Genomic DNA, 18,796 nt, shown 5'->3' on the forward strand with positions numbered 1-18,796 from the left:
TTAGGGAAACGCTATCAGGAAACGGCCCTCGCTGTTGACAGTCATAGCGGGCGAGCGGCCGTTTCGAAAAGTCTGTTATGAATTATTGAAAGTGAGATCTTCACCTCTGATGTGCCCTCAGTCTTGATTCAGATGCACCCTATATTAAATAATCTTTCATGATAGATATCCGTGTAACTAATGCTTTGTGTGGTTTGTTTTGTCATGCAATCGTACATCTGTGGTGACGTCCCATATACAGCATTGTACCTTGCACACTGAAAACGTCCTGATTGAAGAAGCAGATTTGGAATTTTGTTCCTTATGAATATGCATACGACATTACAGTAATTGTACGGACAACGAGATTTCCCAAGAGGGTATTTTGGATCTCGGATTTGTTTCATGTTTAAGGCACCTCTGGGCTTCGTTATGGACAAAACCTAACGAAGCAAACACCACTGGAAGCCTTTGTTGGGTGGTTTGTTGTTTAACGCCGCACTCAGCAATATATCAGCTATATGGCGGCGGTCCGTAAATATTCGTGTGTGGACCAGACGATTGGGATACGATGACATGTTGTCAACCGAGGCGGCGAGCCTGACCACCCAATCCCGTCAGTCGCCTCTTATGACAAACATGGGCTGCCAAAGACCAATTCTAACCAAGATCTTCGCTGAAGCCTTTGTTAAAGGACTCTCTGGAGATTCGGGGTCACAACTGGTCCCCTGTGTACGGGTCGACTAAATGGATCAGGTGGCCAGGCTTGGCTGATGGTATGTCCGTGGACCCTGACGACATGTTTTGACTGGTGCTGATAATATCGACCACTCTCCAGCTGACGTGATGTAGCCTGAACATTGCGTCGTGAAATAACAAATAAACATTTCCAAAGTTAGGCAGACGAAGCTCTTCACCGTTTGTTGGTCAAGGCTCTGAATCCTGGGCTGGATCAAGTCGAGATGCTGTGTCAACCCGTATAGCTGATGCATTGCAACCTGGAACAGCGACACAACACATGGCGGAGTGTGTTCCCCGGTATACCCCGTTATGGTGCCGGCATCTGTAATATGTAATACCCAACATGGCGGCTTGCAGAAACTCATGGTTTTACATGTTTTCTTAACAACCAAAAATATTTTATCCTTTGAACTTAGTTATGAATGGACGTACATTGTATCAATTCCGCACCAGCAATCTTGAACAGCTATTCGTAGTGAGACTCATTTTACAGGCCACATCTCGTCGTTAGATTGCAAGACTTCTCCCATCCATTACAGACACTCATGAACGCCCTAGTGTAGTCTGTCATACAGGCCAATATACCCAATACAACCTATGCAAGTCTAGAATGTGTGGCGAGTCAGAAATGAAGAAAGTCTGCGTTCCTTTTTGTTATATATTTTATTAATATAATTTAGGAACCGTTTTTTTCAGTAAAATATGTTCATTTCAGAGACTAGACTTTAGTTCAACTCTAGTGGTGAGACCCTGTCTTGTGTTCCCTAGAGACCCTGTCTTGTGTTCCCTAGAGACTATGCCTTGTGGTCCCTAGAGACTCTGTCTTGTGGTTCCTAGGTCCACGCAGGGTAGCATACGGGTCCGATTTCCCATATGTGTGCAATGTGTAAAGCCCATTTCTGCTTCGGATTTACAGCGTGCTAAGGTACAACGTTCCTCAACAGTACACTCACCTCATACCCTTCGCCATATGGCTGGAATATTGCTGAGTGCGGCGTAAAACTAAACTCACTCATACCCTTTGTTGTTCGTTATTGAACTTAGACCCACTTAAACAACTGCAACCTGTAAATATACAAAATCTAGATTAGACAAACCAGTGATTGATATTATGAGCAATTTACCACGTCATCGGGGTGCAATCACACGCAATCATTCAAGTCACCGAGCCTGACTTTTTGATATATTTAGTTGCCTCTGACAAGTCATATACACAATTCAAACCCTGTTTGTTTGTTATGTTACGCAATATTCCAGCTGCATGACGGCAGTCGCAAGATATTGGAGTCTGGACCAGAAAATCCGGTGACTGTCATTATAAGACATGCGTACACCAAGTCAGCAGGCCTTACCACCCGATTCCGTTCGCTGCCTCTTACGACAAGCATGGGATATTGAAGACCCAATTCCAACTTAATCTTCACGGGTAATTCTAGCCTGGACCCCTTGGGGGTTACTCCCTTTGTGAATGACTCGTAAGCAGGTACACCTGTGATTAGGGTCACCTGGTCACAGACTCAGTACGTGACCATGCCTGCAGTGTCAGTTTGCTGTAGTGGTTATAAACATTATGTATAACAACTATAGTATAAGTCTTCCTATATTGTTTCTTGGTTAAAAAGACGTTTCACTGATACACACCAAAAACAGTTTCAACAAAATATTTTAATACCCATTGTATTATATGAACGGAGCCATTCTGCATAGTTGGACTGGGCAGGGCAGCGTCTAGCTTATGAAAGATCCACGTACCAAGGACGAAAGGGCAAATATTCGATGGTGTCTTTGACGAAACAGACACAGTTCTAGTTAGAAAACAATTTATTCGGTTTGAGAAGAGATCGCGTCGGCTTATCCCGCCATCAAGTCTCACATTGCTCATAAGACCCAATGCCAGTGTGTATCGCCTGGTTCCGTTAGTCCTCGGCCGATCCCGCTAAACCTCCAGGCACCTGGCAGGCAGCCGAGTATCTCCGATGTTTGTTGTTGAATAACCAGGTAAACTTCCCACTTTGAAGAAGATTAGGTCGGCATATTTTCATGTGTCCTTGGATTCGACTTACGATATGTTTTAATCTGTCTCTAAATTCCATTTTTCCTGGTTTGAAAAAACCTGAGCCTAAAATACATCTTTGCCAAAATTGCACTGAGCGTTTTCTTGAAATGAAAAGACCATGAAATTAGCAAAAGCCGCTTGCAGACAAATAACTGTCTCAGACTGTTCGGATTACCTTCCACCGTTTAAGGCAACGCGAAACCCAACACACTCACTCACTCACTCGCTATCTATGTACACCGATATATTTAGTTGCCTCTGACAAGTCATATACACAATTCAAACCCTGTTTGTTTGTTATGTTACGCAATATTCCAGCTGCATGACGGCAGTCGCAAGATATTGGAGTCTGGACCAGAAAATCCGGTGACTGTCATTATAAGACATGCGTACACCAAGTCAGCAGGCCTTACCACCCGATTCCGTTCGCTGCCTCTTACGACAAGCATGGGATATTGAAGACCCAATTCCAACTTAATCTTCACGGGTAATTCTAGCCTGGACCCCTTGGGGGTTACTCCCTTTGTGAATGACTCGTAAGCAGGTACACCTGTGATTAGGGTCACCTGGTCACAGACTCAGTACGTGACCATGCCTGCAGTGTCAGTTTGCTGTAGTGGTTATAAACATTATGTATAACAACTATAGTATAAGTCTTCCTATATTGTTTCTTGGTTAAAAAGACGTTTCACTGATACACACCAAAAACAGTTTCAACAAAATATTTTAATACCCATTGTATTATATGAACGGAGCCATTCTGCATAGTTGGACTGGGCAGGGCAGCGTCTAGCTTATGAAAGATCCACGTACCAAGGACGAAAGGGCAAATATTCGATGGTGTCTTTGACGAAACAGACACAGTTCTAGTTAGAAAACAATTTATTCGGTTTGAGAAGAGATCGCGTCGGCTTATCCCGCCATCAAGTCTCACATTGCTCATAAGACCCAATGCCAGTGTGTATCGCCTGGTTCCGTTAGTCCTCGGCCGATCCCGCTAAACCTCCAGGCACCTGGCAGGCAGCCGAGTATCTCCGATGTTTGTTGTTGAATAACCAGGTAAACTTCCCACTTTGAAGAAGATTAGGTCGGCATATTTTCATGTGTCCTTGGATTCGACTTACGATATGTTTTAATCTGTCTCTAAATTCCATTTTTCCTGGTTTGAAAAAAACCTGAGCCTAAAATACATCTTTGCCAAAATTGCACTGAGCGTTTTCTTGAAATGAAAAGACCATGAAATTAGCAAAAGCCGCTTGCAGACAAATAACTGTCTCAGACTGTTCGGATTACCTTCCACTGTTTAAGGCAACGCGAAACCCAACACACTCACTCACTCACTCGCTATCTATGTACACCTAGAAAACACTAAACATTTGATTTTGTTACGAAATTCGAAAAAAGGAACCCTCAACCAAATATTTCATTTCATGTCATGTCGTTGTCTCATTATTTCGTGACTTGTCCACTGTTAGTCAGATATCCTTTTAATGGCTACTTGTGTCGTGATTTGTTTTCTGTGAGCATCAGAACAAGCGGTCAGTGTTCCTATACCACCTGTCCAACACATATCGGTGGTATCTTCGATATTTATCAAAACGATATCAAGGCATTTTGTAGATACTTCCGGAAGATCCATCGAAGTCCGAGATGTATAAAGAAAATGAACAGATCAAATATGTATAAATAATATAATCACTTCCTCCATACTAACTGTATACCGATGTATATTTCAGTACAGTACAATGTTAAACGGCATATCTGTAAAACAATATGTTCGCCTCGCGCAACAACATGGGTGCATGTTACCCTACCGTGATCTCGCTCAGCTCCTAGTTGTAGACATGGCATAAAGAATTTCTTTTTATGTAGTGGAAATATTACCATCAATAAAGTGTTATATTTTTTCAAATCCCTTTTGGTGTTTTATGTGTGTGATTTTTCACAAATGACCTGTGCGGAGATGGGAAACATACAAGCCCCTAATTAATGGCGCATGCCAGGCCCAGGCGTCCGAGATAGAATATCGGTCATATTGTCAAACTATGTTTCCCTGTCAAGTAAATATGGCTTTGATATCTCCGTGGCAGTGTGTGGTCACTGTACGACTATTCTTATTTCCCCATCTTCTGAAGGAGGTCGTCTACACTACTGACATTTCATAGTGGATAAATATTTACCGACGACACATAAACTGGCTCTAAATAGAACTCCTGAAGCAAAGATTATAGAATGTGTTTTACTAAACACCTTTCAAATACCATTCTTCTGTGAGATGTTCAATGGGAGTTCTGTGATAATGCAGAGGCATACACGCTTTATCTTGATCAAAATAGCTCGAGGCTCATGGAGATTATATTTTTCAGATTTCTGACGTGCTCAAATTCCTCCGAATAGGAGACTGTGAGTGCCGGGTCCTTCTGACCAGATCTGGCCAAATACCCCGGCCACACTGACGTTAATGGATTCTTATTACACAGGCTAAATGGTGGTCTCATTCCGGCTCGGCGAGGTGTAACATGGACATTCAGATCTTGTGAGGTGGAAAATAGGGGCTTCTGATGCCTTAGCCGAGCTCTGAGATGACCATCCACATCTTTAGGGTACGCCACGGGGCAACTCAAGTCATCAACAGGCGCTTACTGCCGAACAAGCCCCATCCACTACACAAAAGGCTGGTAATGGCCTACAAATCTTCGCTAGACTTGACCGAGCCAATATTACTTAATGTTAATAAACGTTTGATGTTATCAATCATAAATCTTTGTTCAGCTGTCAGGCCTAATGTTGGTTATATGTTAATGAAATGTTTTCCTGTTCATACCGCGCACGTGTTGAGGTACGAGGCCGCGAGGAGGCCACCCCGACAATGATCAGTAACTGTGTATAGAAGTACCCTGTCAATACGGAGGTCAAGTGTAGGGGTGTATTTAAACCATACTGTCCGTTACTTGATATTGAGTTACATACAACGTATGCATAAAACTAGTGATTTTTTATCGCTTGAATATGAAATTAAATTGTGTGATTAAAACGTACACGATTATGTATAAGTTGAATATTTAGTACCATTTTGCCTAGAGGTTTGCCAACGGAGGTAAATTGTGTATATATTGAAGTTCCCCAATGTGTATACGTTGGCAATGTAGACTCAATGTGTAATAATAAAAGTACCCTAATGGGTTTAAGTTGAATACCTAAACTGTGTAATGGGTTTAAGTTGAATATGGAGGTAAAGTGTGCACATACGAAAGCACTTAGCCTTGCTCCAGTACTGAGTGCTAATCCCATACATGTATAATAATTCTATCCTTTAAAGAGACAAGCCTAGGTAAGGAGACAGCACACCCAAGGTCTAAGGACCAAAGTCTGTTATTTATATGTTTGTTTTAGAAATTATCATAGAAACTATGAATTATTACCTTAGAGATTTGTGCAAGTCTAGAAAGCACTCTACTGTGTAGAATACTGAGGTTAAGTGTGTAAGCTTATACAGAGGTAACTAAACGTGGTTTAGAGGAAAGTTGACGTTCACGTCACAATCAGCGGTTCCTAGTAAAACACTGGGCCGCAGTCATCAGCTAAACGCATAAAAATGGGAGGGTTCGCTCGGAGTTAACGTCATACAAAGCTGTTGTTGCGATGGTAACACTGTATAAACGTTTCTTCCATCGTATCAGGCAGCTGAACATAATGATGCGCAAGATTAGAAAAAACATTACCAGATTCCATAGTGAGGTGAAGGGCATCCAAGGGAGATAATGCTGTCAAAAATCGAGTCATCATCACAGCTGGATTTCAACATATGGTTCAAATGTCAAAACTCAGATTTAAACGTCGTGTCGTGGTCTAGTTGTCTTGAGAACATTATGATGCTGAGATATATCACACTTCAGCAGTGTCGACAAGACCAGCTCGGTCACGCTCCGGGTCTTCTCGAGTCAACAGGGTCTGCTGTACCTCCTAATGTACATTACATCCTACCTCCCACCAGGTGGCGCTTCTGTCAGAGATGGGCCCTCAATATGACAGCTCTTTATGACAGCGGGCGTCGAGAACAAAACAGTACAACTTATAGAACTCATCACAAGCGAGATTATCATGCTGTCCCAGCTTCTTATTCACGCTTTTCAAAGAGATCATTGCTATTTACTGTTCTGTTGTGATAATGTTGTTTTTTATCACGACCCAACACTCTGTGTAGGTGGTATAGGACAACTCAAGCATGGTCCTACAACAACACCACTGTAAGCCCCTATCATACATTTATAGCCCAAGGAATTCCAAATTGCGAGTTCCAAATTTGTAACGCTTCAACAAAAGGCACCTATATGTCTAGTAGCAAAAAAACACAGGTTACATTAGAAAACATTTTTGTCGTTTTATCAATTCTGTTCTTGTTATCTCTACTCAACTGTGCTGTTTGTTGTCCAGGTCAGTCTGTCCCTCAGTCCCTGAACAATATTATTTTCCCTACAGTCTAGCCCTGCCTGCAATGTAGTCTTTCCCTCAGTCCCTGAACCATACTATTTTCCCTACAGCCTAGCCCCTTCAATGTAGTTTGTCCCTCAGTCCCTGAATCATATTATTTTCCCCTACAGCCTAGCCCTGCCTGCAATGTAGTATGTAGTATGTCCCTCAGGCCCTGAACCATATTATTTTCCCTACAGCCCCTCCCTGCAATGTAGTCTGTCCCTCAGTCCCTGAACCATATTATTTTCCCTACAGCCTAGCGCTCCCTGCAATGTAGTCTATCTCACAGTCCCTAATCCATATTATTTTCCCTACAGCCTAGCCCTCCCTGCAATGTAGTCTGTCCCTCAGTCCCTGAATCATGTTATTTTCCCAACAGCCTAGCCCTGCCTGCAATGTAGTCTGTCCCTCAGTCCCTGAACCATGTTATTTTCCCTACAGCCAAGCCCTGCCTGCAATGTAGTCTGTCCCTCAGTCACTGAATCATACTATTTTCCCTACAGCCTAGCCCTGCCTGCAATGTAGTATGTAGTATGTCCCTCAGACCCTGAAGTATATTATTTTCCCTACAGCCCCTCCCTGCAATGTAGTCTGTCCCTCAGTCCCTGAACAATATTATTTTCCCTACAGCCTAGCCCTGCCTGCAATGTAGTCTGTCTCTCAGTCCCTGAATCATATTATTTTCCCAACAGCCTAGCCCTCCCTGCAATGTAGTCTATCTCACAGTCCCTAATCCATATTATTTTCCCTACAGCCTAGCCCTCCCTGCAATGTAGTCTGTCCCTCAGTCCCTGAACCATATTATTTTCCCTACAGCCTAGCCCTCCCTGCAATGTAGTCTTTCCCTCAGTCCCAGAGCCATATTATTTTCCCTACAGCCTAGCCCTCCTGCAATGTAGTCTGTCCCTCAGTCCCTGAATCATATTATTTTCCTACAGCCTAGCCCCTGCCTGCAATGTATGTATGTCCCTCAGACCCTGAAGTATATTATTTTCCCCTACAGCCCCCTCCCTGCAATGTAGTCTGTCCCTCAGTCCCTGAACAATATTATTTTCCCTACAGCCTAGCCCTCCCTGCAATGTAGTCTGTCCCTCAGTCCCTGAACCATATTATTTTCCCTACAGCCTAGCCCTCCCTGCAATGTAGTCTTTCCCTCAGTCCCAGAGCCATATTATTTTCCCTACAGCCAAGCCCTGCCTGCAATGTAGTCTGTCCCTCAGTCCCTGAATCATATTATGTTCCCTACAGCCTAGCCCTGCCTGCAATGTAGTATGTAGTATGTCCCTCAGACCCTGAAGTATATTATTTTCCCTACAGCCCCTCCCTGCAATGTAGTCCGTCCCTCAGTCCCTGAACAATATTATTTTCCCTACAGTCTAGCCCTGCCTGCAATGTAGTCTTTCCCTCAGTCCCTGAACCATACTATTTTCCTACAGCCTAGCCCCCTTCAATGTAGTCTGTCCCTCAGTCCCTGAATCATGTTATTTACCCTACAGCCTAGCCCTGCCTGCAATGTAGTCTGTAGTATGTCCCTCAGGCCCTGAACCGTATTATTTTCCGTACAGCCCCTCCCTGCAATGTAGTCTGTCCCTCAGTCCCTGAACAATATTATTTTCCCTACAGCCTAGCCCTGCCTGCAATGTAGTCTGTCCCTCAGTCCCTGAACCATATTATTTTCCCTACAGCCTAGCCCTGCCTGCAATGTAGTCTGTCCCTCAGTCCCTGAACCATATTATTTTCCCAACAGCCTAGCCCTCCCTGTAATGTAGTCTATCTCACAGTCCCTAATCCATATTATTTTCCCTACAGTCTAGCCCTCCCTGCAATGTAGTCTTTCCCTCAGTCCCAGAGCCATATTATTTTCCCTACAGCCTTGCCCTCCCTGCAATGCTAAAGCCTTAAATGAAGCAAGTCAAGATTTCTGAAGTGAATCTTCTGGTCTCCCTGGGGCTCCTTTTCAGTTTAAATGGGTTTATTTGTTACAATCAAAATTATATACATTCAGAGACTAAGCGCTAGTCTATTGTCCAGGTCTGTCCTCCCACGAAGAGAAACTTTCGACAGAAATTCTAACCGAAACTGATGATGTATGTTTCTCAGCGACAGTAATCCCAACTGTGTAGCCATTCAAACACCTGGCTCCCCCTGAATGGTTTCCGTGCCGGGTGTGCTGCATGTACAATAATATGGGTAAGTATGAAAACTTGTAACGTGGATATCGCCCCATAAGATGACACAAACCATTTAACCGAGAGCGTTATGTCACGAGCTTGTCGTCCCCCCTCCCTGGTCCCCCTTCCTTGACGCTATACACACCGTGGGAACAGCTACAGCGCTGCAGTGAGAGCGTCTGGCGACATGTACTTATACTACACTGCGGGTGAACAGACACAATGCACACGAGTATATGCGCATGCAATCCTCTACCCCCTGAACATATAAAATACATAGTGCGTCATGCACACGTACTACACACCCCGGGTCGGTGATGTCGTACAGGGTGACCGTGGGCAGACACTGAGGCTGCCGATGTGTAGACACAGGTTACACACTTGGAGATGTACCGGGTGTGTGCCGCTGCAGCGTGAGAATGCAGTAGGGCACTCACACATCTGGGTACCCTCTCCCCGCCATACTCTAGTCAGTACATTACTCATCACGGATGATGCTAGACTTGCACTTGTCTCCAAGGTAAATGCATTTTACTGAATACAATGTCTGTCTGTCTAAGGTAAAAATTAATACTTTAAATGATAATTTTTAAAAAATAAAACATAACAGACTGTGATCCTCCCCGCTTATCTAGACTTGCCTCTTCGAAGGATGGAATTACTATATGCCCATGGGCTCAGCATTCAGTACAGCCTTGGAGCAAGGCTAAAATGGTGCCAACCTGGTAAGGAAAGTAGCGTCAAAACACTGTAGCTCACCTATATGGGGCGGTGGGTTAGTGTAGTGGTTGAAACGTTCGCCGGTCAACCCAAGTCTGATTAGCAACAGATACAATGTTTGACGGCAGGTGCTGATCTACCTCCATCCTCCCCGCCCCCACTCCCACATACACACAACACCGCTGAGATAACGCTGTAGACATGTCTATCAAAATATAGCGACCAACAAGCCCTTACAATCAGTGTAAGGTAAGATAAACAGTACGGTAAGCTGTTACTACTAAGACGTACACATCCGCACGCAAGCACACACACACGTTGTTGACTGTTTGAGACATAATATTGGAAATGCAATTTTACGTACATACAAGGGAATACAAAATCTCGACTTTAAAGATAGAATACCATATAGGGTTGACAGATAAGTAATTGAGAGAATAGAGCGTACCTACGTATGGCATGTAGTATATATTTTCTTTTAGGTAGAGCCCATTTCTGGTGTCCCCCGCCGTGATATTGCTGGGATGCTGCTAGAAGCGGCGTGAAATGCAAAACTCACTCACTTACTCTTTACGTAGGTCATGAGGCAAGCCATAAAACTGAAAGACTCAACACGTATTTTTAGGCATCATTTTATTACCGAAATATGACAAATTTCGTGTACATATAATTTTAATAATATAAATGTACAATATCACTATAGATTAGTCTATAGTATTGTGGAATCAACGTATCTCAGATGGTGCTGTATTAAAGCTGCATCTGATGTTGGACGTGTACTCAACATACTTGAGTACTGAAGCCCAGTGCCCAGTGACTGCATAGTGTCACGGCTTGTGACGGCTTGTGACGGCTTGTCATGTCAGGACATCTGGACATTCGGCATGGTCGCAGGATCCGGCTGTCATTCTGGATGTTCAGTCTGTGTTCTATAGCTTCGTCTTCATCGTGACCAAACTAACTGATCTTGTTCCTGAGCTGGATCCGATCTAACCACCAGACATGACTTGGCTGGTCAACCTGGGTGACATGTCCGCGGAGAGGGTGACGGCAGTGTCGCTAGCACAGGGACTAACGTGGTCATCGCAGGGTGACGTGTGATCGCAGATCAAGCAGGCAATCTGGAGAGCCTTTTGAGAAGGATTGAGTTATACCGTGCATAGCACCTCAACCATATGAACATTCCAGTAATTCGTTATTCCGCGCGATCTCGAGAACACTCTTCCATTGTTCATAACGGGGGGCACACTGCAACACTGGTCGACCCAGACGGACGCGGCCTGTGAACAAGAACTGCCCCACCCCGTGCCTGATGCCACACCGGACGGGGGCGTGTACCACGCCTTTCAGTTCGTGGGGACGGGTCCATCCAGCTGCTGGTTTCTGGAAGACAGACTCTATCTGGGATATCATCTTGGTAACAGAAACCTGGATGTGACTGACGTCATTGTCGTGGTTTATGTCATCAATGGTTCCTATGGCAACTGCAACAGAAAAGACAAAATGCTGATATTTGACAAATTGAAAAAGAGTTGTATAGTAATCGTTTTATAACCAGTTAACATAATACAAATACCCTATCCTTTGCCGGTCACGTACAGGCCATTAACACACGATTAGGACAGCCTAAATGGCATCTGAACCTTTCAACATCAAATAGCCTCATCATCTTAGGATGTTGCTGTTGGAATCCTCCGAGACCTATGACTTCTACATCCGGGCAACAATGGAATGTCCAGATTTGGCTAGCTCCTCTAATCAGATCCAGCTTTGATGTCGCCGCTACGCACCTGTATGTGGCCCGACGACAGGGCCAGCGCAGGTTATATCAGGGTACTGATGTCCACACAGGACACCGGCCTGGTCTAGGAATCATGACAAGGTCAGGACAAAGGTCTATCAGTAATCAACTCTTTGACAGAGAAGCTTGAAATTGTGAGGCGCTTTGTGGTATGTCTTTCTGGGCGAGAATACAAATGATTCCGAGAATTTATACACTCAATTCAAACCTACAATTGTATCTACGCTTGATAATAATTTATGTGCTGAATGTATCTGCAGTATCTTCTCAATATGAAGAATATAATTCTTACCAAAATCGCTGGAACAGTAAGCTTTGAGTAGCTCGGCATCGCTGCAGGGTCGACACTCTGTAACGAGAAGGGAGGACAGTATTAGTAACTGTTTGTTTGAAGGGTAAGTCCTGCAAGGATAGATAAACCTGCACATTGCCCCGGGTTGATCGACGTCCATGTTCGATCCACTACCGAAAAAGCAGGTGTGTACTACGAAGTGAAGGATAAAGTAAACCAAAACGATTTTAGCAGGTTCTTAAATATTTTCATTTCGTAAATAGAAATCGATCTGCATATTTATGCCATCGACTTGTTTAGGCTAAAACACAGAAGCGTGCATATCCAAAACGGGAAACAACACAAGCCGCCTGACGTGTGACGTTGGTTACACATGGGCACGTGCGATCAACACGCTGGGTCATGTATCGCAATGTTGGCAGCAATATTGGCAATAGTTCGCAGTGTGACTGTGTTTTTAAAGTGCACTTGTCACAATAATGTGATCATTAGTGACAGTTAATGAACAATACTGGTATAAACGACCACTGGAGGCTGTTAAAACAAACCTTAGAACAAGACATTCACAATTTTGAGGTTATCTTACATTCGTAATGTTTTGCAGGAAGTCGAAACAATGCCTGTCAGCAACCTGATGGTCGTTACTGCGCATGTCATATGATTGATGGTTGTCACGCGAGAATAACGGAGGAGGAAATGGTTACGGCGACAGTCGCCGATGAACGTCACCCCATTAAGAGGCTCAATACAAAAAGCTAGGTGATAGATGCGTAGTTAAGTCTAACATTAACACAGTAATTTTGTCGTTGGAACAAACTGACCGGTTTTGATAGTGGCGTGGTGTTGAACCTAACAGCAGAAACGCGTCTTCTCTGCACAGTTAACCCGACTCTTCCGATCATTATAGATTTTAAATATGGGCATTTTCTTTATAATAATAATAATAATTTTAAATATATATAATTTTATAAATAATAAAGGTATAACTTCTCACCTTCCATTGGGCTGTACCGAAGACTGTTGGATATTTTCTCAATGTCGTAGTGAACGTTGACTCTCGCAACACCAACATCTTCGTCGCTTCGTTCCGTCTCTAAGTATAGGTGTACTGGTCCGGAAGCAGATATACAATGCTCCTTGCCTTGACCTCGCGTTGTAAACAAGGGGGATAACCGAACATGAACGTCATCGAGAATTTTCAGTCTGTAATTTCCAGGAACTTCGGTTACCGTTTCCTGGGATACAACCGTGTTGACATTGTCACTTTGTACACGGATACAGAGTCTAGCATCTCCTGCAGTGGATGTTGCAAGCTCCATGCGAACAGCGCCGTAAGCATTAAGCCACGTGACACGACCCTCCTCACATCGAGGCTTGACGTTCAGGATAGCTCTGTCACCGCCATCGGGGTCACTGAAGGAAAGAATATATGTGCAATCAACATGAATAGGATGAATACATTTCCATGGATTACTTACGAATGGGGGAAGTCTCCTTCAGTGTATTACGGTTAGCTGTACATGTATTTGTTTGTTGTTTAACGCCGTACTCAGCACATTGGTGGCGTGCAATGTCAAGGTCAGCGTAGCCTGGTCTACGTCGACTGTATCTGTATGTCTGTATGTGTGGATTATACCTTTATCTGGGTGATGATTGCATCCTGCTGTCAGTATTATCTGTGTGTTAACCCATGTCTGAACACGAGACTGGTGACTTTACAAGTCTAGAGCTGCGTAAGGTGTAATTGTGATGTCTACACATGGTCAGTGTGATAAGGCAGATAGTGGTGACCAGATACACCTGGGACAGCCATGATAACATGATGACGAGGAAAACAGACCATGTGGATAGATTAGCGTAATCATACGATCGTATTTATACAACGTACACAGACGTGCCTGAACACACCATCAGTAATTCTTAAAAGCCAGTGTCTTTACTGAGCACTGTATATATGTATTTAATCTTCAGTGATATCCTGAGTGAGTATGGTTTTACGCCGCTGCAATATCACTCCAGTTCCACGGCGAATAACCATATTCTCCCCAGATTGTGATGGTCATAAACGTCATGTAACTTGCACTATACATACACAACTTTATTAAACTCCAGTTCCATTTCATTCTTGCGACACTCATTTACCCCCCACCCTGCCTTTCACCTCCACACAAACATGCTGTTGACTTTAGACACGAAAGATAGCCCTCATCGTGTCAATATTATGTGAACAACGTGCAGCTAATGGCGTCAAGGTAAACAATGGGCGGCTGTTGCCATAACTTCCCCTCATCCTGCACCAATTTGTTTGGAGGCCAGCGACTCCACCAGAGTATGTACGTGACACATCCGAAGGACAACTGAACACTCATGTTTATAGTGAAAGAGGAGGAATGTAAAACAATAAATGTTATGGCATGTATATATCCAGAATTTTAGATTTAAGACCATCAATAAAACAGGGGCGGCAATTAAAAGAAGCGTCCGTATAATCGCGCAGTCTCTTCAGTACACCGAAGTGCAACGAAATCTCCAATGGTTCAATAAGTGACTTTTCAAACGCTGTTGGTTGAACTTTCAAATACAAGGATTCCACATAGTTGTGTCCCATGCGATGTTTATATACCTGTCCCTCTTCACAGACGCAACTCCGCTACCCCTCACCTAGGTCTATCCCTCCCATCATAACGGTTCTGACACACAGGTAGGTGTACGCGGGTCAAAACAAGGGGACGAGCAGGTCAAACCAGGGGGACGTGAAGGTCCTCGGCGTTCAAACACAGGCATCAGGCATCATGACACACCGCTGGCCTTGGCGACAGCGACTACAACTACACAGGTTGTGGTGGTCGATATTGCGGGCTGAAATTTTGTTGTTGTGAGAATTCCACCTGTCTGGACAAGATCGTTGTATCCACTATGACACAACTGTCAATACCAACATACAGGTGATAAACTCGGGTAAATCACTACCTCCAACATTTCCTATTCACATCCACACGATATGACCACAAATAAGCCAACACCTTAAAATCAGGAACATCCCATGACTGAAGACTTGAATTGTTTGATCTTAGTTCACGTGTACCTGTGCAGACACTGTCCTGCTTTTACTGTACGACATTAAATAAATATGCATGCATGCATACAAGAAAACACCTTAGACACATCTTGTAGAGGAGTAGTGCATTTTTAAGTTCACGTTTACTCAAAATAAATGTTGACTTACCTGATTGTACAGTCACACTGACTGCATAGATTCTGTGATAATATTCCGGGTAAGGACACACTTAACAATACAGATAAACACATGTAGGTGATCACCGTCATGCTGGTGCTACAGGTAGGTCGGTGTAATGAAGCACACTTATATGTCCGTGAATAAAGTGTGTCGTCCAAGCGTCACTGTACAACGAAGTGTATGTAGACTGTGACCTCCACGTGCACGCCCGCTCAGCTGGTCAAGCTATATACACACGACGCTCCCTTGTCTGAATAAACACTCCGTGCAGAAAAGTTTTGATTGACGCATGTCACCCAGCTCTCAAGCCAATCACAGCACGCGATAGCAAAACAGCTAGCCAATGAAAACGAAGGGGCGGGGCATTCATATTTTCCTAACTGGATTACGATGTAAGTTTATTGGTATAATTTATTGCGTTTTACTAAATTTGATTACACCAAGACCTTATTCAATATAAATGAATAATAAAAACTTTGCAAATATGTAAATATATTTTTAAAAATGAACTTTACAAAAAATGTTAAAAATCGATTTAAAGTTGTATTACATGACAAGTTAAATAACTTCCCGGGTGTGGTTGCAAGAGGTGCGGGTATGTCCATGTGTCGAAACCAAATACTGCTAAAGGTACATGATAGGGAGCTTCAAATGAAACTAAATCTTTCCTTGAACACTTTAAACATGATTAATGAAATATCTAATTTCTTCGTCCTAAGTGCATTTCCGGGTTTAGCTTGAACGCGGGGAAACCTCAGTTGCAAAACTCATCTTGATACAAGAGTAAGCAAACACTCCCTCAGAAAGCTGTTGCAGGGGCTTACAACAACGTTTGTTGAGGGGATTATCTACTGAGGCCAATTAACACAATATTGTGACAAATCTGAATTTGACATAGGAAGGTAGAAAAATATAGGATCTGGACTTAAAGACAAACTAGCATTTCACGGTCCGGTGTGCGGCGACAAAGGTGCCACTTTATCCTTAACTACAACCTGGCCTTGAAATTAACCAGATTTGATGTAATTAAATCTGACATATTCATATACACACTTGAATGCAATGCATTACAACGGATTGCACGCGGATTACATGAAACTGCTCGTGCATGACGTTATCGTGATTCACGTGTATACAGAAACTCCCAAATCTCGTGAAGTCATATAAGACAAGGACATCAAATTGTTATTACCTTCATAACAATGTGCTATCACTTCGTAAACATCTGAACTCCTATGTCAGATATTATATTGCTTTGACATTTTTACGAGAGATGTAGATTTCGGTCAGCACCTGGTAATATGATGTTTGCCGTTTACACTTCGTAGTGATATGGATGTATATACACACAGTGTAGCTGAATACATGATGGCATTTGGCAGCAGAATTCCCTGTGCTCGTAGGGCAGTTCTAACTTCTACCCCGACCTGCTTCACGTCACATTACAGATACGATAAGACCAATACAACAGTAGGCTCCCATGTCCAGATAGCGATGTTTCCCCTGCAGCAAACCAGGGACACCTGACGTATGGCTCTACTCCATCCTGCATATGGCTATACTGAATATTCAATATACTTTATCACTATCCGTCAGTCACCATTACCGTCTGATAGACCCTATCTCGTTTGGTTTGGTTGGTGTTTAACGCCGCACTCAGCAATATTCCAGCTACATGGCGGCAGTCTGTAAATAATCGAGTCTGGACCAGAAAATCCAGTGATCAACAGCATGAGTTTCGATCCACACTAATGGGATGCGATGACATGTATCACGAGCTGCCTTATCATTTGCTATCGATAAATGTTGTCTGTTCATTTAATAAGAATCCTTTCGATTGTCAAAAAGAAGAACGCAACTCGGTTTAGCATGAATCTTATCTCCTGTTATAAACAAGCTGCCGTTTTAATTACGTGTCAGTGCTGAAGTAAGGACTGACTATAGGTTCAGCAGGTGATTGGTCACAGTGTCTCATCACAGCAAGAGGACGAAGAGGACATCTATTCCCTTCTGAGTTAACGTCCGTTATATATGACTGTGGCCATTCATGTGATTTTCTTGAATTTAAACAAGAAATAAAAGTACACGCCTTTGACTATTTGTGAACACGCGTTTAAAAGCATGTGCTCGTTTTACATTCACTCATTAACTGTACGTTATTCTGGAGAAACACTGAGCGATATATATATATATGTGTGTGTGTGTGTGTGTGTGTGTGTGTGTGTGTGTGTGTGTGTGTGTGTGTGTGTGTGTGTGTGTGTGTGTGTATGTATGTATGTATGTATGTATCTATGTACCAGATGGGTGAAATGCCCCACAACTCTGCATGCCAGTCCCTAGCCCCTGTCAGTCTTAAAATGTATAATAATATCTCTTTTGCATAGAAGGCAAAGGCAAAGGAATGTATGTATCCACTGGAAAACATGATGGGAACAAAAGATTACGAACGTTATCAAAATGTTGAAGGACCGAAAACAGTTACTGAAACAATGCATGCCTGTATCAAATACATTACATCCAATAACCATTTGTGTTTGTTCCATTACAGCCGCCATAAAACATGACTGTATACACCTGGCCGACAGTTTAGTGAACAAGCATACACTGTCATTGTTTCAACTAGAGGTTAGATTACTGTTTGTGCCACCGTTCTCCCCATCCTAGAGGCATGTCATCTAGGATTGTGCTATACCCTATTAAAACCCAGCCCCAGTGTTACACGTCTGTATTGTGGTAGTTGATGACGTGCTCAGGGTGAAGGTGTGCTAGGTAATATATCCCCCAGCTTCCACCAAGCTGTATGATGCTGTATAACGCCAATAACACAACCTGTCACCACCCCACGACAATCCGCTCTCAGCTGATCCTACACCCCTGGCACTTAATTGATATCTAAGTGGCAGGTATTGGATCGCATTGTTCACTAATTACACACAATGTAGATTTCATCAGGTGCGAAAATCACTAGTTAGTTTTCTGTGTCTCGCTCCCGGGGTCAATTATAATGAGTAGTTTTAAATTTGAGTGGTATCAAATCACACAGCCGTCCAACAATAGGTTGGACAACAATGGCAGTATAAGCAATAGCCGTGACTGAAAGTTGTGATAGCATCTGTTTAACTAGATGTCATATATATTCGTAATGAAACTGTTACTCTATTACTCTTTACTTATTTCACAGTTTTCCTTACTTTTTTAAATTCGGCCTTCCCTTTAAATTTCCCTTAATACTCTGTTTCTATTTTTGGGTAGTAACACCATTCTTCCAAAATTTCTATTTTTTGTTCCCCATCATTTCTTAATAAGTGTACTACCCCGTCGCCGA

At 43.1% G+C, this 18,796-nt stretch overlaps 1 protein-coding gene across 1 annotated transcript; it reads right to left on the minus strand.

Annotated features, from left to right (window-relative positions):
- Positions 1 to 10,764: 10,764 nt before the first annotated feature.
- Positions 10,765 to 15,714, minus strand: LOC124277975 (meteorin-like protein). The gene is made up of 4 exons (XM_046713701.1): positions 15,460 to 15,714; positions 13,228 to 13,646; positions 12,234 to 12,290; positions 10,765 to 11,624 (listed from the first exon to the last, which is right to left on the minus strand). The coding sequence occupies exons 1-4, from the start codon at positions 15,558 to 15,560 to the stop codon at positions 11,308 to 11,310; spliced, it is 894 nt and encodes a 297-aa protein (XP_046569657.1). The 5' UTR covers positions 15,561 to 15,714; the 3' UTR covers positions 10,765 to 11,307.
- Between the last annotated feature and the right edge of the window lie 3,082 nt (positions 15,715 to 18,796).

This window comes from Haliotis rubra, unplaced genomic scaffold (genome assembly GCF_003918875.1).
Source record: "Haliotis rubra isolate DU_JTF1 unplaced genomic scaffold, ASM391887v1 Scf23, whole genome shotgun sequence".
In the NCBI taxonomy this organism is placed as follows: Eukaryota; Metazoa; Mollusca; class Gastropoda; order Lepetellida; family Haliotidae; genus Haliotis; species Haliotis rubra.

Bases quoted from the DNA above. Each gene is read 5' to 3' on its own strand.
- LOC124277975 (XM_046713701.1), bottom strand. From the start codon at position 15,560: ATGACGGTGATCACCTACATGTGTTTATCTGTATTGTTAAGTGTGTCC. The intron at 12,291-13,227 runs GTGAGAAGTTAT...TTCTCGTTACAG, and splicing joins TCGGTACAGCCCAATGGAAG to AGTGTCGACCCTGCAGCGAT. The intron at 11,625-12,233 runs GTAAGAATTATA...TTTCTGTTGCAG, and splicing joins TTACTGTTCCAGCGATTTTG to TTGCCATAGGAACCATTGAT.